General features: G+C 44.2%; 1 protein-coding gene across 1 annotated transcript; it reads right to left on the bottom strand.

The window, feature by feature from the left end:
* Positions 1–235: 235 nt before the first annotated feature.
* prpf19 (pre-mRNA processing factor 19) lies at positions 236–24,263 on the bottom strand. The gene is made up of 16 exons (XM_083786103.1): positions 24,065–24,263; positions 22,225–22,374; positions 21,232–21,308; positions 20,820–20,961; positions 19,961–20,034; positions 19,705–19,770; positions 19,520–19,561; positions 17,828–17,902; positions 16,931–17,006; positions 11,248–11,357; positions 6,883–7,038; positions 4,444–4,513; positions 3,782–3,955; positions 3,221–3,303; positions 1,249–1,354; positions 236–664 (listed from the first exon to the last, which is right to left on the bottom strand). The coding sequence occupies exons 1-16, from the start codon at positions 24,081–24,083 to the stop codon at positions 567–569; spliced, it is 1,518 nt and encodes a 505-aa protein (XP_083642229.1). The 5' UTR covers positions 24,084–24,263; the 3' UTR covers positions 236–566.
* Positions 24,264–25,364: the final 1,101 nt, after the last annotated feature.

Below are 25,364 nucleotides of genomic sequence, written 5' to 3'. Positions count from 1 at the left end.
TGTATTTCCATGTATTTAACTTTGTTGAATGTATTTGTAATTACCGTATGTATTTTTTGTATGTATTTTATATGGACCCCAGGAAGACTAGCTGTCGCCACGGCGTCAGCTAATGGGGATCCATTCAATAAACAATAAACAATGGGTTAAACAGGCCAGTTTCCACCTGACAGCAAAGAACTTATATTTAGATTATAACCCCCCCCCCCCCCCCCCCCCCCCCCCCCGACACATTAGGAATAAGAAACTATACAAGCAAAGCTCTTTTCTTTTCTTTTCTGCTTTTGAAAAATAATTTGGAATATTTCTTGTTCCCAGGATCAAAGAGCGCGTCTCGACACGTTTAAGTTGTTTATTTTATTTATTTTCTATCGTCTACAAGAAAACAACTTCACGAGGACTTGTAGATCTGATATTAAACTCCTGGGAGGGCCTGGAGATCATATCTACACGCAAAGGTTAAACTCCCCACAAGCTGTAGGACTTGTTGATCTAACGTCAGGAGGGCTTGCAGATCTGCTGTAGGCTTCGGTCCGTCCACGTGTGTTGTAGATCAGATATCAGATCTACAAGCTGTAGAACTTCAGGCTGCGGTCCATCCCAGCCGAGGCGAGGAACTGAGCGTTCTCTCCGAACGCTACGCCGGTCACCACGCCCGAGTGTTCTATACGACACACACACACACACACACACACACACACACACACACACACACAATTTACAATGTAGGCATTTAGCAGACGCTCTTAATCCAGAGCGACTTACATTTAAGCAAGAACAAAAGCATGGGAATACATCACATAAAAGCATTTATCATAAAACATGCGTAAGCTAAGAAAGTAACAGTGGAATATCTATATAATGAAACTATACATATAAACTATATATCTATACTACTATGCTATACATATGTACTATGACGTGCTATGACTACATACAATGCAATTATAGTGCTGTCTACATAACATGCTATAAGTCTGTGTCAAATGCTATCTAAGTCACACACACACACACACACACACACACACACACACACACACACACACACACACACACACACACACACACACACACACACACACACACACACACACACACACACACACACACGTGCATACGCAAGTATATCTCAGTTTTTTTCCCCCCCTCACACAAATGTAAATGTAAGATAGGAAACTTGTGGAGAGTTACACAATAGTGGATAATTTCAGTGAAAGAAAGACGTCTATAATAAGTTGTTTTTCTCACCAGAGAAGTTGAGAACTTCAGACCATTGTTTACAGATGTAGACTCTGATGTCTGATCCTCCCACGGCCAGGTACGTCCCGCTCTGATCGAACACCAGAGACTTAACCTGAAAACACAAAGAATTAAAACCCATTCTGACCTGAGATCAGATTCACACGAGGTTTCCACTAGGACACACACACTGGTCTGATGAACCCATTCTGACCTGAGATCAGATTTAAAAAAAATGTCAGTCGTCAGTCAAAAATAGCAGACCTACAAGCTCGTAGCGCGCCACTCGGTGGCGCGCTATGAGCTTGTAGATCTGCTATTTTTCAATAGCTAAAGCATGACATGATGCCAACACCAAAATGGGTTCCCGTTCAGAATGGGTTAATATTATTATATAAAAAAACACTGTTTACAGATTGTACAGAGCCAGAGAGAAAAGACAGTTAGGACATTGAGGGGGCAGAAAACAGCCCGGTGGTCACATGGGTTCAGGTATAGTCGCATGGCGAGCCCATAGACTCCAATGCATTCCATGAACTTCTGGTTTGTCCCCATTTGAAGCCTTCAAATGGGGACAAACAATAGAGCGGCGCAGTCCCTCCCCCTTTCAGAACGACGAGTGGCCCAGGAAATAAATCCCAATGCATTTCTCCCATAGGAGTTTCTTTAAGTATTTACTTAACCCATTCTGACCGGGCACCCATTTTGGTGTCAGCATCATGTTATGCTTTAGCTATTTAAAAATAGCAGATCTACAAGCTCATATCGCGCCACCGAGTGGCGCGATACGAGCTTGTAGGTCTGCTATTTTTGAAAAATCGAAGAGCGACTGACATTTTTTTAATCTGATCTCAGGTCAGAATGGGTTCATCAGACCAGTGTGTGTCCGGCGGAAACCTCGTATGAATCTGATCTCAGGTCAGAATGGGTTAAAGACGGTTACGCCGCGGACAAAGCCAACTCGGATCGTGACAAATCATGACAATGAACACAATGTTTTGGAGCGGATCAAATAACTTATAAGAAGAAAAACAAAACAAATAGTGTTGTCTCCTGCCTTTATTTTTCTTCTTTCTAATGATTTGATCGGCCCCAAAACATTGTGTTCATTGTCATGATTTGTCACGATCCGAGTTGTCTTTGTCCGCGGCGTAACCGTCTTTAAATAAATACTTAAAGAAACTCCTATGGGAGAAATGCATTGCATTTCATTTCCTGGGCCACTCGTCGTTCTGAAAGGGAGGGACTGAAGTCCCATGAAGTGAACAGAGTTGTCATAACCCTGTCTTACTCCACCAGAAAGATTAAATAAAGATTAGTTTAGTGTTAATCAGGGATTTGTTGATCAAGGATTAATTTTAATTCGAGTTGTGTTGCACCACTTAATTTTAAGCAATGCTTAACAGATCCGTGATTAAATCCTTAACCTGTGATTAAAATCCATTAAACTGTGATTAAAACTTTTAAACTGTGATTAATTCATGGATTAAACACACAACACACAAAACACATTAAAAACTTTTCCGCCATCTTGGTTTTGCGCTGTAAATTAACAGCAGCAGTCGTGAGCATCATTAGCGTTACTATTTCAATCATTATTTGAGAATGTTTAAAGTAAATTATAGTGCCTGCAGCAAAAATATATAAAAATAATAAAAACCGTCTCGCTCGCTAACAGACGTATAAACTCAGAGCGCGTCACTCCGTGGTGCGTGGTAGGTTTATAGATCTGTTCCGTCGATCACACACACACCACCACTTCCTCCGACAGGGCGCGCGGTCGCGCTGGTGGATGGAAAAGAAGCTCCACCTCCGCGCCCGGCTGACGCGGAGGAGAGCGCGTCCGGGAAGCTGTCCAGACCTTACTTTCTTTCTATGATGTAATAATAGACTATATTATTGTTTACCTCAGTTGTTATCCAGAGCCATGGTCTTGGTGGTCTAATAATAGATATATATATATATATAAATATAACATTACCTCATAGTTGTTATCCAGAGCGATGGTCTTGAAATTCTTCAGCTTCCTGAGATCCCATAGCTTCAGAGAGCTGTCCTGAGCCCCTGAACATGAATAATAATACTATTACTGTTAATACTGAGCCGATGAACATGAATAATAATAATAATAATACTGTTAATACTGAGCCCCTGAACATGGTAAATGGAAAATAGTACATTTATATAGCAGCTTTATCCAAGGCGCTTTACATAGATTGTGCATTCACACACACATTCACACACCGATGGCGGTGGAAACCAGGCAAGGCACCAACCTGCACATCAGGAGCAATCAGGGGTTCAGAGTCTTTGCTCAAGGACACTTCGACACTAACTCTGGGGGAGCCCTCAGGGATCGAACCGGGAACCTTAAGGTTCCCATCCGGCCACTCTAACCCTGAGCCACTGCCGCCCATTAGGGTTTAGAGGTTACCTGTAGCCAGGTAGTATCCGTTCAGAGAAAGGGTTTAGGCTAGTGGGTAGTGTTTGGGGGCTAGTGGGTAGTGCGTAGTGTTTAGGGGCTAGGGGGTAGAGGTGTTACCTGTAGCCAGGTAGTATCCGTTCTCAGAGAAGGCGATAGAGGTCACGGGGCCAGAGTGTCCGGGGAAGTTGGCCACGTTGGTTCGTTCCTTCAGATCCCAGATCTTGATCTGAGAGTCGGCCGTTCCCGTCCCGAAGATCAGCCCGTCGGGATGGAACTGAGCGCACGTCAGGGCTGGAGGGGGGAGGAGCCAGGAGGCGGGGTTATGTTAATGAGAATAATGTATAACCACATATGAACACAAGTTCTGATCCAGCAGCTTGTAGGTCTGAGACACAAGCTGTACTTAACCCATTCTGACCTGAGATCAGATTCTACAAATGTCTTCTACATCCTGACCGTTTTCTGAAAAAGCTATGTTTCTATGTCAGTGGTTCTTCGATTTTTCAAAAATAGCAGACCTACAAGCTTGTAGATCTGCTATTTTTCAATAGCTAAAGCATAACATGATGCTAACACCAAAAGGGGTTCCCGTTCAGAATGGGTTAAACTTATAGGCCAAAATATTCCTGTCCCCGCCTCCCCCAGATATAGAACAGCTCACAGCGGGCCATGTGTTGAAAATAAAAGGCAGCTCTACAAGCTCTCAACGCGTCGTGTCCACAACGTGTTGAGAGCTTGTAGATCTGTAGATAATAATAATAATAATAATAATAACATACCACAGGCTCCACTCTCATCGGTGACTTTGGTCAGAACTTTACCGGTCTGGATGTCAGAGAACGCCCAGTACTGTAAACACACACACATTTAACATCTTTATATTAATTGTATTCACATTTTACAAGAACTTTCTTGAACACAAACAATAGTGGATGCGCAAACTTGAGAAAACTCTACAACGAGTGCTTCAGGATCCAGATCACGGGTACAGAAAGCATCGCCTTCTCCATATATGGTTGACTGCCAATTATTGCAGACAGTAGACACTGAACAGAATTTTGCCGGACAGGTACGTGAATAAAATTTGAAAGTACGTTTTATTTTCTAATTTCCAAGTAACCTTTGATGGGCCGGTCAGAGTCAGGGCTGTATTTGGGCCGTGTAATGCCCAGGTCTGATAGAGTGCTATGTCTACATGAAACGCTATCCAAGTTGCATAAGTTGAGTCTTTGCATAAGACGTAAGGTCGTCGAGGCTAGGGGAGGGGCTACGGGTTAAGATGGAGTCTGAAGAGGTGGGTTTTCAGACTAGGACCATAGATTGGGAGTGAGGCTGGGAAGTTCATTCCACTAGACCTGTACGTCGCCCGTCGGCCACCGGCCTATGGAATGAACTTCCCATTACAGTCAGAACTACAGACTCACTCCCAATCTAAACTATGGAATGGACTTCCCATTACAGTCAGAACTACAGACTCACTACCAATCTAAACTATGGAATGGACCTCCCATTGCAGTCAGAACTACAGACTCACTACCAATCTAAACTATGGAATGAACTTCCCATTGCAGTCAGAACTACAGACTCACTCCCAATCTAAACTATGGAATGAACTTCCCATTGCAGTCAGAACTACAGACTCACTCCCAATCTAAACTATGGAATGGACTTCCCATTACAGTCAGAACTACAGACTCACTCCCAATCGAAACTATGGAATGCACTTCCCATTACAGTCAGAACTACAGACTCACTACCAATCTAAACTATGGAATGGACCTCCCATTGCAGTCAGAACTACAGACTCACTACCAATCTAAACTATGGAATGAACTTCCCATTGCAGTCAGAACTACAGACTCACTCCCAATCTAAACTATGGAATGAACTTCCCATTGCAGTCAGAACTACAGACTCACTCCCAATCTAAACTATGGAATGAACTTCCCATTGCAGTCAGAACTACAGACTCACTCCCAATCTAAACTATGGAATGAACTTCCCATTGCAGTCAGAACTACAGACTCACTACCAATCTAAACTATGGAATGGACCTCCCATTGCAGTCAGAACTACAGACTCACTCCCAATCTAAACTATGGAATGAACTTCCCATTGCAGTCAGAACTACAGACTCACTCCCAATCTAAACTATGGAATGAACTTCCCATTGCAGTCAGAACTACAGACTCACTCCCAATCTAAACTATGGAATGAACGTCCCATTGCAGTCAGAACTACAGACTCACTCCCAATCTAAACTATGGAAAGAACTTCCCATTGCAGTCAGAACTACAGACTCACTCCCAATCTAAACTATGGAATGAACTTCCCATTGCAGTCAGAACTACAGACTCACTCCCAATCTAAACTATGGAATAGACTTCCCATTGCAGTCAGAACTACAGACTCACTCCCAATCTAAACTATGGAATAGACTTCCCATTGCAGTCAGAACTACAGACTCACTCCCAATCTTCCGCCGTAGTCTGAAAACCCACCTCTTCAGACTACATCATGTGTGTGTGTATATATACACCTGGTCTTCAGAGGAGGACAGGAGGTAGTGTTTATATACCTGGTCTTCAGAGGACAGGAGGTAGTCTCCCGTAGCGTGTTGTAGAGACAGTGTGTTTATATACCTGGTCTTCAGAGGACAGGAGGTAGTCTCCCGTAGCGTGTTGTAGAGACAGTGTGTTTATATACCTGGTCTTCAGAGGACAGGAGGTAGTCTCCCGTAGCGTGTAGAGACAGTGTGTTTATATACCTGGTCTTCAGAGGAGGACAGGAGGTAGTCTCCCGTAGCGTGTTGTAGAGACAGTGTGTTTATATACCTGGTCTTCAGAGGACAGGAGGTAGTCTCCCGTAGCGTGTTGTAGAGACAGTGTGTTTATATACCTGGTCTTCAGAGGAGGACAGGAGGTAGTCTCCCGTAGCGTGTTGTAGAGACAGTGTGTTTATATACCTGGTCTTCAGAGGACAGGAGGTAGTCTCCCGTAGCGTGTAGAGACAGTGTGTTTATATACCTGGTCTTCAGAGGACAGGAGGTAGTCTCCCGTAGCGTGTTGTAGAGACAGTGTGTTTATATACCTGGTCTTCAGAGGACAGGAGGTAGTCTCCCGTAGCGTGTTGTAGAGACAGTGTGTTTATATACCTGGTCTTCAGAGGACAGGAGGTAGTCTCCCGTAGCGTGTTGTAGAGACAGTGTGTTTATATACCTGGTCTTCAGAGGAGGACAGGAGGTAGTCTCCCGTGGCGTGCAGAGACAGTCCAGTGACTCCAGCCTCGTGAGCTCTGATGACCTGGACACACTTCTCTGCTGCAACGTTCCACACCCGGATGGTGGAGTCAGGGGAGGCCGAGAACACCACGGACTGGAATACACAGAAAAACACAAAATACACAGGATTATTTATTATTATTATCTCTGCGGAGAGGGTGATTGGCCGCCCTCTGCCCCTCCCTCAAGTCCCTGGACGACTCTAGGGCGCTGAAGAGAGCAGCGAGGAGCCTGGCCACGGCCTCCTCACCCTGCTCCCCTCTGGGAGAAGACTGTGGCTGCCGAAGGCTACGAATAAAGCCCGTCACACAGGGCTCCAGCGTGCGACTTAATAGGTCGCATATGATACTTAATTTCTTAACGTGCGAGTTAACATTTAATGAGGTCGCACAGGTGCGACTTACTGGAAGGATGAGTGGAGGGAAAAAAAACATCCCGCAGTGCTTTGCCCGTTCCATTGATAAAAACATTGGACGTTGGCCTGACGCCCAGTGTTCAGAGAACGATCGTTCACGAAAACCCACCAATAAGCCCTTCAGACTTGGATGGTCAGATCGGCGCAATTACATACAAAGTCAATGCAAAGACGATAATTGAGCAAACGGGCGCAGCGCGACCTGCCGCGGTACAAACTGGACGAACCGAGGCGAATATATATTCAGGTCTGAACGCAGTTTATCCTTCACAAATTCATTTTTCTCAGCTGTACAATTTCACTGGAGCGCTCAGCGCGCATATCTAACTGCATGATGATCTCAGTCATGATCTACACAGACAGCCGACTCCCGACCATAGACTGTAAGCTCCCGACCCAAACAATGAGTGAGGAGGTAAACTTGTTGTTTGATTAAACATTATAATGTGCCACGAAAAATAGCTTCCAAAGCTTGTTATGTTTGCATCGAGGAGGTAGCCTGTGTCCATACATGATGATCGGCCAACAAAAGACATTAATCTCCCTCCCAGTGAGTGAAGTGCACTGATGCCTGATTTATTCTTCGTCGTACAAAGTGTGTGCTGAAAATGGCTGATCTACAAGCTCACAACGCGCCGCGTCCGCGACATGTTGTGAGCTTGTAGATCAGCTATTTTCAGCACGCGGAGATATGCAGGCTCTGAGAGCATTTAGAAACTTTTGCCTTCACAATAAAAGTATGCAGCTTTCACAAGTTGGCCAACTTGGCCCATGAAGACAAGGAAAAGGATTAAGAATTCGGTGGCATTTCACATTGCAAAAGATCTTTTCCAAAATGTAAAAATATTATAAAAAGGAATTAATTTGGATAATGGTAATGGGATATTGTACAAATTGTCACTTTATTAATCCCAAAGGTTTGGACTACATTTAATTTTCAACACAAAACCTTAAACTGACTTTCTGTGTGTGGAATATAAATCTTGCCTTTATTGACTGAGTGACTGTGTTGGGTTCAAACGTGCGAGCCATGCGTGCGCCTCGCATGAAGCACTCGTCTCGCTGCTGTCATAAAGCCTCGATTAAATGACGCTTTATTTCAGTTAATGTTACGGCAAGAGGAGAAGAAAATAAATCTGAAGAGAAGCAAAATGCCTTTCGTTTACAATTTCTGGATTATACATTTTTTTATTTGAGAGGTAATGCCTAGCTGTGTCAGGCAGTTTTATTTTATGCTGACTTGTTACGGTCGGATGTTTTATTGTAAGCCTAATTATTTGTGCGTCACTGCTTTCATGAAGGCTGCTACAATTGGGCGAAAGCAACAGTTGTTGCTTATCGTTTAAAATAAATGAGACCAATCCAAGCATGCGTTTCTCTCCGCTATATCGTTGTTTAAGCCAAATTCATTGTGAGTCACTGCTGGCCTCGCATCGCATCGCAATTTATTTCTAAGCGTCGATCATCAAAAATCGAAGGTGATCGAAGGTCAGCCCTGCTAGAGCCCTGCCGCCACGGACAAAGTTTTTTCCCTCAGCTGCCTTCAGGCTGCTCAGTGACTCTGGCTCCCCTTCTTCCACCCCTGTTTCCCCTCAGCTGCCTTCAGGCTGCTCAGTGACTCTGGCTCCCCTTCTTCCACCCCTGTTTCCCCTCAGCTGCCTTCAGGCTGCTCAGTGACTCTGGCTCCCCTTCTTCCACCCCTGTTTCCCCTCAGCTGCCTTCAGGCTGCTCAGTGACTCTGGCTCCTCTTCTTCCACCCCTGTTTCCCCTCAGCTGCCTTCAGGCTGCTCAGTGACTCTGGCTCCCCTTCTTCCACCCCTGTTTCCCCTCAGCTGCCTTCAGGCTGCTCAGTGACTCTGGCTCCCCTTCTTCCACCCCTGTTTCCCCTCAGCTGCCTTCAGGCTGCTCAGTGACTCTGGCTCCTTCTTCCACCCCTGTTTCCCCTCAGCTGCCTTCAGGCTGCTCAGTGACTCTGGCTCCCCTTCTTCCACCCCTGTTTCCCCTCAGCTGCCTTCAGGCTGCTCAGTGACTCTGGCTCCCCTTCTTCCACCCCTGTTTCCCCTCAGCTGCCTTCAGGCTGCTCAGTGACTCTGGCTCCCCTTCTTCCACCCCTGTTTCCCCTCAGCTGCCTTCAGGCTGCTCAGTGACTCTGGCTCCCCTTCTTCCACCCCTGTTTCCCCTCAGCTGCCTTCAGGCTGCTCAGTGACTCTGGCTCCCCTTCTTCCACCCCTGTTTCCCCTCAGCTGCCTTCAGGCTGCTCAGTGACTCTGGCTCCCCTTCTTCCACCCCTGTTTCCCCTCAGCTGCCTTCAGGCTGCTCAGTGACTCTGGCTCCCCTTCTTCCACCCCTGTTTCCCCTCAGCTGCCTTCAGGCTGCTCAGTGACTCTGGCTCCCCTTCTTCCACCCCTGTTTCCCCTCAGCTGCCTTCAGGCTGCTCAGTGACTCTGGCTCCCCTTCTTCCACCCCTGTTTCCCCTCAGCTGCCTTCAGGCTGCTCAGTGACTCTGGCTCCCCTTCTTCCACCCCTGTTTCCCCTCAGCTGCCTTCAGGCTGCTCAGTGACTCTGGCTCCCCTTCTTCCACCCCTGTTTCCCCTCAGCTGCCTTCAGGCTGCTCAGTGACTCTGGCTCCCCTTCTTCCACCCCTGTTTCCCCTCAGCTGCCTTCAGGCTGCTCAGTGACTCTGGCTCCCCTTCTTCCACCCCTGTTTCCCCTCAGCTGCCTTCAGGCTGCTCAGTGACTCTGGCTCCCCTTCTTCCACCCCTGTTTCCCCTCAGCTGCCTTCAGGCTGCTCAGTGACTCTGGCTCCCCTTCTTCCACCCCTGTTTCCCCTCAGCTGCCTTCAGGCTGCTCAGTGACTCTGGCTCCCCTTCTTCCACCCCTGTTTCCCCTCAGCTGCCTTCAGGCTGCTCAGTGACTCTGGCTCCCCTTCTTCCACCCCTGTTTCCCCTCAGCTGCCTTCAGGCTGCTCAGTGACTCTGGCTCCCCTTCTTCCACCCCTGTTTCCCCTCAGCTGCCTTCAGGCTGCTCAGTGACTCTGGCTCCCCTTCTTCCACCCCTGTTTCCCCTCAGCTGCCTTCAGGCTGCTCAGTGACTCTGGCTCCTTCTTCCACCCCCGTTTCCCCTCAGCTGCCTTCAGGCTGCTCAGTGACTCTGGCTCCTTCTTCCACCCCTGTTTCCCCTCAGCTGCCTTCAGGCTGCTCAGTGACTCTGGCTCCTTCTTCCACCCCTGTTTCCCCTCAGCTGCCTTCAGGCTGCTCAGTGACTCTGGCTCCTTCTTCCACCCCTGCCTCCTAGTGACACTTTAATCAGCGGCAACATTTGATGCACTATGAACTATAACCCTGCACGGTGTTGTTTTATGTCTGTCTATTTGTGATAAAAGAATTGAATGCACTCATGTTATGTCAAAACAAATTCCTATGTGTGTGATTGTGTATACACAAATGGCAAATAAATCTGAATCTGAACAGGGGTGACCTTCTAGACTAAAGTATTAGAGTAATAGTAATAGAGTATATATATATATATATATATATACCTGTGGTGGATGGTAGATGACCGAGGTGACCTGAATCTAGACTAAAGTATTAGAGTAATAGTAATAGAGTATATATATATATATATATATATATACCTGTGGTGGATGGTAGATGACCGAGGTGACCTGAATCTAGACTAAAGTATTAGAGTAATAGTAATAGAGTATATATATATATATACCTGTGGTGGATGGTAGATGACCGAGGTGACCTGAATCTAGACTAAAGTATTAGAGTAATAGTAATAGAGTATATATATATATATACCTGTGGTGGATGGTAGATGACCGAGGTGACCTGAATCTAGACTAAAGCAATAGAGTAATAGTAATAGAGTATATATATATACCTGTGATGGATGGTAGATGACCGAGGTGACCTTCTTAGTGTGACCTTTCAGAGTGGCAACGATCTGCTCCTCCCTCTTATCAAACACCACCACGTTCTTATCAGCGCCACCTGCAGGAACACAACGGAACTGTTTTAATAAAAACCTGCCAGGAACCGTGTTTCATTCATGAAGACAGTTTACAATGTGTAGTCATTTATCAGACGCTCTTAATCCAGAGACTTACAGTAAGCAGGAACACCACATAATACATCAAACCGCATAGAAATAGTCCTACATAAGCTTTAACCCGATGGGCGGGAACCCCTTTTAGTGTTTTAAGCATCATGTTATACTTTAGCTATTGAAAAAAAGCAGACATACAAGGTCGTAGCTGTAGGTATGCTATTTTCTTTTTAATCGCGAAATTTGTGGCGCAAATCGTTGAATATATATTCTTTCTAGGGCCGGGACTTTAACGCGTTAATCGAGATTAATTAACCACAGAAAAATGAATCGCGATTAACTACAGATAAATCAATCGCACCTTTTTGTTTCCCCCATAATAAAGTTGTTTTTATTTGTTTTCTCATGCCCAGCCATGTAAAGCACATTTGAGTATTCATATACACACTGAAGACACTTTATATATAAGGCACTTGCTGCCTATATATATCAGCTGCCTATATATCACTGTTGGGATAAAAGGCATTTTTCTATGGAGTTGTGTGCACTGGAAATAATAAAAAGTCCCCCCATTCTGTGTTGCCTATAGAACTGAAGGTCTGAAAAAAACAGTAACATTATGAAGTACATTTTTGTGATGTCACTGAGATGTACTTCATAATGTTACAGATTTTTTTTAACCCTAACCCTTTTTTTAAGAATCGTCCTCAGGTCTAAATGGGTTAAGCTTTAAGAACCAGACCATGTTTTTCACTTGCTTTGTGTCGATATTCTGTGAATTAAATTATTATTATAAACTTGTGGTGTCAGTAAAAAGGAACATCACAGCACGGTAACTGCAGGGCAGTTTGTTTTTAGTTCTTTTTCAAAAATTTATGTTTTAGCAAATCCAACATAAACAAGGCAACGGAAGCTCTGATCATGAGTCAAATATAAATGCTTCCGTCATACAGTCTGGAGCAACGGAAGCTCTGATCACGAGTAAAATATAAATGCTTCCGTCATACAGTCTGGAGCAACGGAAGCTCTGATCATGAGTCAAATATAAATGCTTCCATCGTACAGTCTGGAGCAACGGAAGCTCTGATCATGAGTAAAATATAAATGCTTCCGTCGTACAGTCTGGAGCAACGGAAGCTCTGATCATGAGTCAAATATAAATGCTTCCGTCGTACAGTCTGGAGCAATGGAAGCTCTGATCATGAGTAAAATATAAATGCTTCCGTCGTACAGTCTGGAGCAACGGAAGCTCTGATCACGAGTCAAATATAAATACTTCCGTCGTAGAGTCTGGAGCAACGGAAGCTCTGATCATGAGTAAAATATAAATGCTTCCGTCGTACAGTCTGGAGCAACGGAAGCTCTGATCACGAGTCAAATATAAATGCTTCCGTCATACAGTCTGGAGCAACGGAAGCTCTGATCATGAGTAAAATATAAATGCTTCCGTCATACAGTCTGGAGCAACGGAAGCTCTGATCATGAGTAAAATATAAATGCTTCCGTCGTACAGTCTGGAGCAACGGAAGCTCTGATCACGAGTAAAATATAAATGCTTCCGTCATACAGTCTGGAGCAACGGAAGCTCTGATCATGAGTCAAATATAAATGCTTCCATCGTACAGTCTGGAGCAACGGAAGCTCTGATCATGAGTAAAATATAAATGCTTCCGTCGTACAGTCTGGAGCAACGGAAGCTCTGATCATGAGTCAAATATAAATGCTTCCGTCGTACAGTCTGGAGCAATGGAAGCTCTGATCATGAGTAAAATATAAATGCTTCCGTCGTACAGTCTGGAGCAACGGAAGCTCTGATCACGAGTCAAATATAAATACTTCCGTCGTACAGTCTGGAGCAACGGAAGCTCTGATCATGAGTAAAATATAAATGCTTCCGTCGTACAGTCTGGAGCAACGGAAGCTCTGATCACGAGTCAAATATAAATGCTTCCGTCATACAGTCTGGAGCAACGGAAGCTCTGATCATGAGTAAAATATAAATGCTTCCGTCATACAGTCTGGAGCAACGGAAGCTCTGATCATGAGTCAAATATAAATGCTTCCGTCGTACAGTCTGGAGCAACGGAAGCTCTGATCACGAGTCAAATATAAATGCTTCCGTCATACAGTCTGGAGCAACGGAAGCGCTGATCATGAGTAAAATATAAATGCTTCCGTCGTACAGTCTGGAGCAACGGAAGCTCTGATCACGAGACAAATATAAATGCTTCCGTCGTACAGTCTGGAGCAACGGAAGCTCTGATCATGAGTAAAATATAAATGCTTCCGTCATACAGTCTGGAGCAACGGAAGCTCTGATCATGAGTCAAATATAAATGCTTCAGTCGTACAGTCTGGAGCAACGGAAGCTCTGATCATGAGTCAAATATAAATGCTTCCGTCATACAGTCTGGAGCAACGGAAACTCTGATCATGAGTAAAATATAAATGCTTCCGTCATACAGTCTGGAGCAACGGAAGCTCTGATCATGAGTCAAATATAAATGCTTCCGTCGTACAGTCTGGAGCAACGGAAGCTCTGATCATGAGTAAAATATAAATGCTTCCGTCGTACAGTCTGGAGCAACGGAAGCTCTGATCACGAGTAAAATATAAATGCTTCCGTCATACAGTCTGGAGCAACGGAAGCTCTGATCATGAGTAAAATATAAATGCTTCCGTCATACAGTCTGGAGCAACGGAAGCTCTGATCATGAGTCAAATATAAATGCTTCCATCGTACAGTCTGGAGCAACGGAAGCTCTGATCACGAGTCAAATATAAATGCTTCCGTCATACAGTCTGGAGCAACGGAAGCTCTGATCATGAGTAAAATATAAATGCTTCCGTCATACAGTCTGGAGCAACGGAAGCTCTGATCATGAGTCAAATATAAATGCTTCCGTCGTACAGTCTGGAGCAACGGAAGATCTGATCACGAGTCAAATATAAATGCTTCCGTCATACAGTCTGGAGCAACGGAAGCGCTGATCATGAGTAAAATATAAATGCTTCCGTCGTACAGTCTGGAGCAACGGAAGCTCTGATCACGAGACAAATATAAATGCTTCCGTCGTACAGTCTGGAGCAACGGAAGCTCTGATCATGAGTAAAATATAAATGCTTCCGTCATACAGTCTGGAGCAACGGAAGCTCTGATCATGAGTCAAATATAAATGCTTCAGTCGTACAGTCTGGAGCAACGGAAGCTCTGATCATGAGTCAAATATAAATGCTTCCGTCATACAGTCTGGAGCAACGGAAACTCTGATCATGAGTAAAATATAAATGCTTCCGTCATACAGTCTGGAGCAACGGAAGCTCTGATCATGAGTCAAATATAAATGCTTCCGTCGTACAGTCTGGAGCAACGGAAGCTCTGATCATGAGTAAAATATAAATGCTTCCCGTCGTACAGTCTGGAGCAACGGAAGCTCTGATCACGAGTAAAATATAAATGCTTCCGTCATACAGTCTGGAGCAACGGAAGCTCTGATCATGAGTAAAATAGAAATGCTTCCGTCATACAGTCTGGAGCAACGGAAGCTCTGATCATGAGTCAAATATAAATGCTTCCATCGTACAGTCTGGAGAAACGGAAGCGCTGATCATGAGTAAAATATAAATGCTTCCGTCGTACAGTCTGGAGCAACGGAAGCTCTGATCACGAGACAAATATAAATGCTTCCGTCGTACAGTCTGGAGCAACGGAAGCTCTGATCATGAGTAAAATATAAATGCTTCCGTCATACAGTCTGGAGCAACGGAAGCTCTGATCATGAGTAAAATATAAATACTTCCGTCATACAGTCTGGAGCAACGGAAGCTCTGATCATGAGTCAAATATAAATGCTTCCGTCATACAGTCTGGAGCAACGGAAGCTCTGATCATGAGTCAAATATAAATGCTTCCGTCATACAGTCTGGAGCAACGGAAACTCTGATCATGAGTAAAATATAAATGCTTCCGTCATACAGTCTGGAGCAACGGAAGCTCTGATCATGAGTAAAATATAAATGCTTCCGTCGCACAGTCTGGAGCAACGGAAGCTCTGATCATGAGTCAAATATAAATGCTTCCGTCATACAGTCTGGAGCAACGGAAGCTCTGATCATGAGTCAAATATAAATGCTTCCATCATACAGTCTGGAGCAACGGAAACTCTGATCATGAGTAAAATATAAATGCTTCCGTCATACAGTCTGGAGCAACGGAAGCTCTGATCACGAGTAAAATATAAATGCTTCCGTCGTACAGTCAGAAGCTCTGATCCTGAGTCAAATATAAATGCTTCCGTCGTACAGTCTGGAGCAACGGAAGCTCTGATCACGAGTAAAACATAAATGCTTCCGTCATACAGTCTGGAGCAACGGAAGCTCTGATCATGAGTCAAATATAAATGCTTCCATCATACAGTCTGGAGCAACGGAAACTCTGATCATGAGTAAAATATAAATGCTTCCGTCATACAGTCTGGAGCAACGGAAGCTCTGATCACGAGTAAAATATAAATGCTTCCGTCATACAGTCTGGAGCAACGGAAGCTCTGATCATGAGTAAAATAGAAATGCTTCCGTCATACAGTCTGGAGCAACGGAAGCTCTGATCATGAGTCAAATATAAATGCTTCCATCGTACAGTCTGGAGAAACGGAAGCGCTGATCATGAGTAAAATATAAATGCTTCCATCGTACAGTCTGGAGCAACGGAAGCTCTGATCACGAGACAAATATAAATGCTTCCGTCGTACAGTCTGGAGCAACGGAAGCTCTGATCATGAGTAAAATATAAATGCTTCCGTCATACAGTCTGGAGCAACGGAAGCTCTGATCATGAGTAAAATATAAATACTTCCGTCATACAGTCTGGAGCAACGGAAGCTCTGATCATGAGTCAAATATAAATGCTTCCGTCATACAGTCTGGAGCAACGGAAGCTCTGATCATGAGTCAAATATAAATGCTTCCGTCATACAGTCTGGAGCAACGGAAACTCTGATCATGAGTAAAATATAAATGCTTCCGTCATACAGTCTGGAGCAACGGAAGCTCTGATCATGAGTAAAATATAAATGCTTCCGTCGCACAGTCTGGAGCAACGGAAGCTCTGATCATGAGTCAAATATAAATGCTTCCGTCATACAGTCTGGAGCAACGGAAGCTCTGATCATGAGTCAAATATAAATGCTTCCATCATACAGTCTGGAGCAACGGAAACTCTGATCATGAGTAAAATATAAATGCTTCCGTCATACAGTCTGGAGCAACGGAAGCTCTGATCACGAGTAAAATATAAATGCTTCCGTCGTACAGTCAGAAGCTCTGATCCTGAGTCAAATATAAATGCTTCCGTCGTACAGTCTGGAGCAACGGAAGCTCTGATCACGAGTAAAACATAAATGCTTCCGTCATACAGTCTGGAGCAACGGAAGCTCTGATCATGAGTCAAATATAAATGCTTCCATCATACAGTCTGGAGCAACGGAAGCTCTGATCATGAGTAAAATATAAATGTTACCGGTCAGAACTTTGTTGGTGTCGGATGGACAGAGATCCAGAGACAGGATTCCAGGAACGCTGGCACTGTGCAGACCCTGAGGACATAGAAACACATCAATTAATTGTCTCCACCAGCCGAAGGCATGGGGAGAGTATGTTTTGCACTCCGTCCGTCCGTCCGTGTGTCCGTGTGTCCGTCCGTCCGTCCGTGACCAGCTAATCTCAGCCACCGTTAACCCGGTCGATGCCAAATTTTGCACACACACTCCCTGGATGCCAACCATGAACCTCTGCCCCAAACTTTCCAGAACGGCCTGTTATAGCGCCACCAGGAGGCCGCTTTGTGCAAAACAGGTTTTTGCACAGCACACCTACAGATTTTGTCCAAACATCACGCAAATTGGTCTCTAGAGCCATTCAACCAAACCGGTCTTTCATATTTCTCACACTCCATCCTGATTGGTTAAGATTGGCTTCCAAAGTTCACAGGAGTGCTCAGTTTCAAACAAAATGCTGCAGATCATGAACACATCGCGTGATTTCCGTGAAATTGTGCACCCACATTCCCACTAGGCCGAGGACAAAATGCCACATGAACAATTTCAACTCAGCCTCAAGGTGGCGCTATAACTGGCCGAAAAGTGTTTTTACCTCTAACTGCACGGATCTGTGGATAACCTGGTGGAGACCTGTGCCCAGAAGGGCACTTTTTCTAGTTACATTATATTATATTAATTAATTAATTAATTAATTAATTAAAGGATTGCAGGTACACTGACGCTGTGGAGACATGATTATAGAGGAGAAAACCTTCTATTTCATCATTTATTTGATCGTAAAAGTAATTGAAACAATCTCTAAGATTGTTTCAATTGAGCATGAGAACAAATTTGATTTAAATAATAATAACACTTACAGCATGAGAAGCAACTTGTCGGTATTTGCTCAGATCCTCAGAGCGCACCAGGTCCTCTGGGACAGTCTTTCCTCTCTGCACGAAAAACACAATGACAATAACACAATACACACTTTGTAAAAAAGGTTATAATGACAATAACACAATACACACTTTGTTACAATGACAATAACACAATACACACTTTGTAAAAAAGGTTATAATGACAATAACACAACACACACTTTGTTACAATGACAATAACACAATACACACTTTGTAAAAAAGGTTATAATGACAATAACACAATACACACTTTGTAAAAAAGGTTATAATGACAATAACACAATACACACTTTGTTAAAAAGGTTATAATGACAATAACACAATACACACTTTGTTAGAAAAGACACCAGCCATCCCGCAAATACCCTGTTCAAACTACTCCCTTCCAAAAAACGCTACCAGAGCATCAAATCTCGTACCACCCGTCTTAGTAACAGTTTCTACCCTCAGGCAGTCAGGCTGCTGAACAGCTGACCTTGAACTGTATTGCACTGTTATGTCACTTGTTTTTTTTGTCTTTTTCTTGCACTATAGATGTTTGTTAATGTCCTGTGTATGTAAGACAGAGTGCTCTGAGCAAAATAATTTTCATTGTATTTATACTCTGTATCTACACACATGACAAATAAACCTGAACCTGAACCTGAAAACGTGCCGGGACCGAAAATAACGTATCCCCCCTTCTAGCATTTGACACAGACTTATAGCATGTTATGTAGACAGCACTATAATTGCATTGTATGTAGTCATAGCACATCATAGTACATAAGTATAGCATAGTAGTATAGATGTATAGTTTCATCATATAGATATTCCACTGTTACTTTCTTAGCTTATGCATGTTTCATGATAAATGTTTTTATGTGATGTATTCCCATGCTTTTTTGTTCTTGCTTAATGTAAGTCGCTCTGGATTAAGAGCGTCTGCTAAATGCCTACATTGTAAATTGTAAACTGTATGCTCCATCCAGTTACCACCCACACAGAGTACAAAACTCTGTTGTCCTAGTCCTAGACTCTTCTCCCTTCTCTGAAACACCCTGGACAACGCTCCACACGTCCCAGACTCTTCTCCCTTCTCTAAAACACCCTGGACAACGCTCCACACGTCCCAGACTCCTCTACCTTCTCTAAAACACCCTGGACAACGCTCCACACGTCCCAGACTCTTCTCCCTTCTCTAAAACACCCTGGACAACGCTCCACACGTCCCAGACTCCTCTACCTTCTCTAAAAAACTCTGGACAACGCTCCACACGTCCCAGACTCCTCTACCTTCTCTAAAAAACTCTGGACAACGCTCCACACGTCCCAGACTCTTCTCCCTTCTCTAAAACACCCTGGACAACGCTCCACACGTCCCAGACTCATCTTCCTTCTCTAAAACACCCTGGAACACGCTCCACACGTCCCAGACTCTTCTCCCTTCTCTAAAACACCCTGGACAATGCTCCACACGTCCCAGACTCTTCTCCCTTCTCTAAAACACCCTGGACAACGCTCCACACGTCCCAGCTGACTGCAACTCTCCATTGCATTGAGATCTGCAGACTAACCTCACATCCCGTCACACAATTTGTTCCCTTGTTTTTGCTATAAAATGTATAAAGTGTTAATCGTGTAATAATTTAACTGAATAAACATTACCTTCTTTCTCTCTGTGGTGAGAACCGTGGCTTTGTCTTGGAGCTGAAATGGAAGAAACACTCATTAAACTAGTTAAGAACAACATGGAAACACGTTAAAACTCATGACATGATCATTAGAACATTAGAACAACATGTTAATTAAGAAGTTAAAAACTGTTACATGATTATAATAAATAAACGTACCTTCTGAACGATCTCCGGAGTCATTCCAACCTGCTCACTGACCTCCATGGGTTCTCCTCCGGCCCCCTGGTGGAGAGGAGGTGACAGTACAGGTAAAATATAAATGCTTCTGTCGTACAGTCTGGAGCAACGGAAGCTCTGATCACGAGTAAAATATAAATGCTTCCGTCGTACAGTCTGGAGCAACGGAAGCTCTGATCACGAGTCAAATATAAATGGGAGGCGGGCTTTATGCGTGATTGACAGGTGAACTCACCACTGCAGCGGGCTGGGAGGTGGGAACAGCCTGTGGTGCAACCAATCCTGCTTGAGGCTTCAGAGTAGCAAGAGCTGTAGAAATAGAACACATAGAACACCTATATAATAGAACTGTAGAAATACAACTTACAATGTGGGCATTTATCAGACACTCTTAATCCAGAGAGACTTACAGTAAGCAGAACAACACATGGTGATACATCACATACATAGAGACAGTCATCAAGAATCACATAATTTATTTAACTGCCAGGGGCAGGTGGGCAACCCTTAGTGTTTTATTTAGCTGCGAGGGGCAGGTGGGCAACCCTTAGTGTTTTATTTAGCTGCCAGGGGCAGGTGGGCATCCCTTAGTGTTTTATTTAGCTGCCAGGGGCAGGTGGGCAACCCTTAGTGTTTTATTTAGCTGCCAGGGGCAGGTGGGCAACCCTTAGTGTTTTATTTAGCTGCCAGGGGCAGGTGGGCAACCCTTAGTGTTTTATTTAGCTGCCAGGGGCAGGTGGGCAACCCTTAGTGTTTTAATTAGCTGCTAGAGGCAGGTGGGCAACCCTTAGTGTTTTATTTAGCTGCCAGGGGCAGGTGGGCAACCCTTAGTGTTTTAATTAGCTGCTAGAGGCAGGTGGGCAACCCTTAGTGTTTTATTTAGCTGCCAGGGGCAGGTGGGCAACCCTTAGTGTTTTATTTAGCTGCCAGGGGCAGGTGGGCAACCCTTAGTGTTTTATTTAGCTGCCAGGGGCAGGTGGGCAACCCTTAGTGTTTTAATTAGCTGCTAGAGGCAGGTGGGCAACCCTTAGTGTTTTAATTAGCTGCTAGAGGCAGGTGGGCATCCCTCTACTAGCGCCCCCTAGTGGCCTTACCCTCTCTGGCAGCAGCGACCTCCTTGGTGAGTCTAGCGATGACCCTGCAGGCTGCGTCGTGTTGGTACAGAGCGTGAGATAACTCCTGACGAGTCGTCTGGAGCTGCTGGCGCAGCGTGAAGCTGTGGAGCATCACCGCGTCCTGGAAAACATTAATATTACATTATATACAGTATAATAAACATTAATATTACATTATATACAGCATAATAAACATTAATATTACATGATATACAGTATAATAAACATTAATATTACATTATATACAGTATAATAAACATTCATATTACATTATATACAGTATAATATACTGCTGGCGCAGCGTGAAGCTGTGAAGCATCACAATAAAAGACTCACCCACTCACCGTGAATCCTTCATAATAAAATACTTCCATCACAATAAAAGACTCACCCACTCATCTTGGAGGGACTTGAGGATAGCAGGGATGCTGGTGGCCGATGGAGCCTTGGGTCTGATTGGATGAGAGACTGAGGAATACAGGAAGTACAATATGATTGGATGGGACACTGAGGAATACTGGAAGTAAAGTGTGATTGGATGAAAGACTGAGGAATACAGGAAACACAACAATGAGCCTTGGCTCTGATTGGCTCATTGGAGACAATGTAGTTACGTTTATTTTTCATCCCACGATTTTGCAACCCATTTTTTTTTTCACACAGTGTAAATTATCTAATTAACTAATCAATTAATTTATTATCTAATGTAATCCTGGGCTCTACTCTCCCTCTGCCAACCTGGGGAGAGCAACGGACTGACCTCATGCTTCCTTCAGTGCATGAGGAGTCCAAGCTGCTTCTTTTCACCTGACAGGGGGGAGTTTCAGCGGTTGGACGTAGCGCGTGGAAGGAACACGTTATTCCAACCAGTTCCTTTCCCCTCCATCAGGCGCCCCGGCTGGCCAGGGAGAGGCAGTATAGAGACCAGTTCCTTTCCCCTCCATCAGGCGCCCCGGCTGGCCAGGGGGAGGCAGTATAGAGACCAGTTCCTTTCCCCTCCATCAGGCGCCCCGGCTGGCCAGAGGGAGGCAGTATAGAGACCAGTTCCTTTCCCCTCCATCAGGCGCCCCGGCTGGCCAGGGGGAGGCAGTATAGAGACCAGTTCCTTTCCCCTCCATCAGGCGCCCCGGCTGGCCATAGCAGATCTACAAGATCGTAGTGTGGCACCAAGTGCCGCACTACGAGCTTGTAGATCTGCTATTTTTCAATAGCTAAAGTATAACATTAAAGCTTAATACACCAAAAGGGGTTCCCGTCATGAATGGAATAATAATAATAATAATAATAATAATAATAGTAATAGTAGTAGTAGTAGTAGTGATAGTAATAGTAGTAGTAATATGTAATAATAGTAATAGTAATAATAATAATTAGTAATAAGAACCTTTAATATCAATGAGCTGCTCCTCAGAGAGAGGCTGTCCGTTCATGGGGTCGGTTCCATTCTCTACGATGTATTTCTCTATCAGTCGTCGTTCAAACACCTGGTTGGAGACCGGAGAGACGCAGGGATGCTCCGGGACCTCGTTAGAGACTGTCGATTAACAATTAATACCTCGTTAGAGACTGTCGATTAACAATTAATACCTCGTTAGAGACTGTCGATTAACAATTAATACCTCGTTAGAGACTGTCGATTAACAATTAATACCTCGTTAGAGACTGTCGATTAACAATTAATACCTCGTTAGAGACTGTCGATTAACAATTAATACCTCGTTAGAGACTGTTGATTAACAATTACTACCTCGTTAGAGACTGTTGATTAACAATTAATACCTTGTTAGAGACTGTAATTACGGTAACACAGAGACAGTAATTAATCTGTCAATCAACAGAAAGACTAAAGAGAATAGCATCACTCACATGGCATGCAGACACACACACACACACACACACACACACACACACACACACACACACACAAGATATCATAATTATTTATTTATACGTGAGACTTTGATAATCAATAGGGCACATATTGCCAGTAATGCCAGCCACTTCATTGCCCAAATGTGCCCAAACGTGCTGACCTCGTCACATTTGTCACGACGTCTATGACCCTCGGTTAAGCTTTTCTGAAGTTCGGACACGCCTACCCCCCCAGGGTCCCTGAGCGCTTATTCCTCTCTCCATGGGAGGCAGATGTGCATGCCCTCCTTTCACTCCGCTTGAGTGTTGGTGAGATGTTTCAAAGATGCATAAAGCGGCGATAGGAGACCGCCGCAACGTGTATGAAATGGCATTAAGCGCCGATGCCGTTAAGTATTTTTAATCTTTTTTTTTTTTAAGTTTTGGCTGCTCTGAAGTTCTCTCTTCCTCTCTTCCCATGTCCGTAGCGAGCTTGTAGATCTGCTATTTTTCAATAGCTAAAGCATAAACGGAATGCTAACACCAAAAGGGGTTCCCGCCCAAAATGGGTTAAATAATTAATAAAGTGCCTTTAAAGCAGTGGTTCCCAAACCTTTTCATGTCAAGGACCCCCAGAATTACACTAATTATCCAGTGGAATAAAAAAAAAAAAAGCTATGCCAGGGAGGGACCCCCCATAAGGCTCTAGCAGTGATTCTCAACCCATTTAGTGTCAAGGACCCCCAGTTTGACATGCATTAGTCTATACGGACCCCCCATTTAATGGCATTTCTATCTCTGGGACCCCCAATTTATATTGTAGTAAATTCAATGTTAATTTAACTCTGAGAGTGTACAAATGTACATGTGTTACACTCTCAGAGTTACAGGCCTGTAAGTGTCCATTTGGTTCCAAACTATCATTTAGCTGGGGACCCCCTGGAACTCCATCAAGGACCCCTGGGGGTCCCCGGACCCCCTGAAACGGACCCCTGGGGGTCCACGGACCCCCTGGAACTCCCTCAAGGACCCCTGGAGGTCCCCGGACCACCTGGAACTCCCTTAAGGACCCCTGGGTGTCCCCGGACCCCCTGGAGCCCCCTCAGGGACCCCTGGGGATCCCCGGACCGGACCCCACATAAAGAGTCGTGTTTGAACACAAACAATAACATGAATCAACCTTCATTGTGTAAAATGAACACACAGCATGGATGCTAACAGCGTTAGCCACAGCATGCTAACAGGGTGACGTCTGTTAATTAACACAGGCACTAATTAATCACCACACACACACTAATGGATGAATTAAAACACATTATGCAAGATGAATGGATGCTAACAGCGTTAGCCACATCAGGCTAGCTTCTACTTACTGGCACAAACCAGAGACATGATGCTGTTGTTTTTCTCTCCGCGGTGACGTTTTCCTTATTAACGGCTCTGTTAATGAGGTTAATTAACGCAAATAAAGGCTGGTTTGTGTCTTTTTTATTTATTTTCGTTAAAGGTTTATTTCAGTCGTTTAGTTAAATAAAGTCCACGCGCTGCGCCGTCCTGTCGTTGCCGCTACAAACCGAACTGCATGCTGGGACGCTTCCTCCTCCGGGGCTGCCAGGTTTGGGTTTGTGTGTGAGAGAAACAAGCAGAACAGGTCCCAGAAAACACGTTGAAATATTATTACGGGTATCATAACTACAATTTAATCATTCTTCTTCAGTATAATAATTATTATTATTAAAAACACACTCACTATACATGAGCATAAAGCATCGGTATTTATCTACTGTCTCTAACGGTCAGCATTAATTCAGATTATGTTGTTTTGGCTTCACAACATCCTTAGCAGCCATGATGGTTCAACATGACGTCTTGGATGGACCTCAGCCTGCTGTGTGTCTACCTCCATTTAAAACCTTTATAAAGCTTTATAAACCTTTATGAATGTTATCTAAAGGTCTCTGCTCAGAGCCACGGATGGTAGGATCCTCCTCGAGTCTGTAGAATAAAGGAATCTTCACTGTTGTTACAGAAAAACACTTTTTATCACATCCACTCATAGAGTTATGATGTAATCAGCGTGCAGTACACCTGCCGGCCGATAGTTGAAGGCATGGTGAAACGACTAGTGGAAACGTCCAGGGATGTGATTAAAAAGTGTTTTTCTGTAACAACAGTGAAGATTCGGTTCTTCTACCAATCCGAGGAGGATCCTACCATCCGTGGCTCTGAGCAGAGACCTTTAGATAACATTTAGAATGGTTTATACATATTTATAATGGTTATAAATGGTGGAAGACACACATCAGGCAGAGCTCCATCCATGACTGATCATCAGTAAGAGATAAAATAAACCAACAACTAATAATAAAATAACAGTTTATATAGACTCACCTGCACGAGCTGTTGGCTTTACATTTATACTCTGTATACTGTCCACATATTTACTGTTGTTTTATTTTGAAGCTGATTCAATGTAATCATTTAGTCTTCTTTATTTAATGCATACTGTAGTGTACACCCCATAGCCTGGAGGGTCCAGCCTGCCTCCTGATTGGCTACCATGTTGCCAGGCAACCTAAAACCTGTGGCTATGCAGATTTTTTTGTTTTGTTTCCTCATATAAGTGTATATTTGTACGTCTTTAAATGTTCCGATGAATTGAAATGGAGGACC

The sequence above is a fragment of the Protomyctophum parallelum genome, assembly GCF_964188405.1.
Source record: "Protomyctophum parallelum genome assembly, chromosome: 16".
Classification (NCBI taxonomy): Eukaryota; Metazoa; Chordata; class Actinopteri; order Myctophiformes; family Myctophidae; genus Protomyctophum; species Protomyctophum parallelum.
This window is presented reverse-complemented; position numbering and strand designations above follow the sequence as displayed.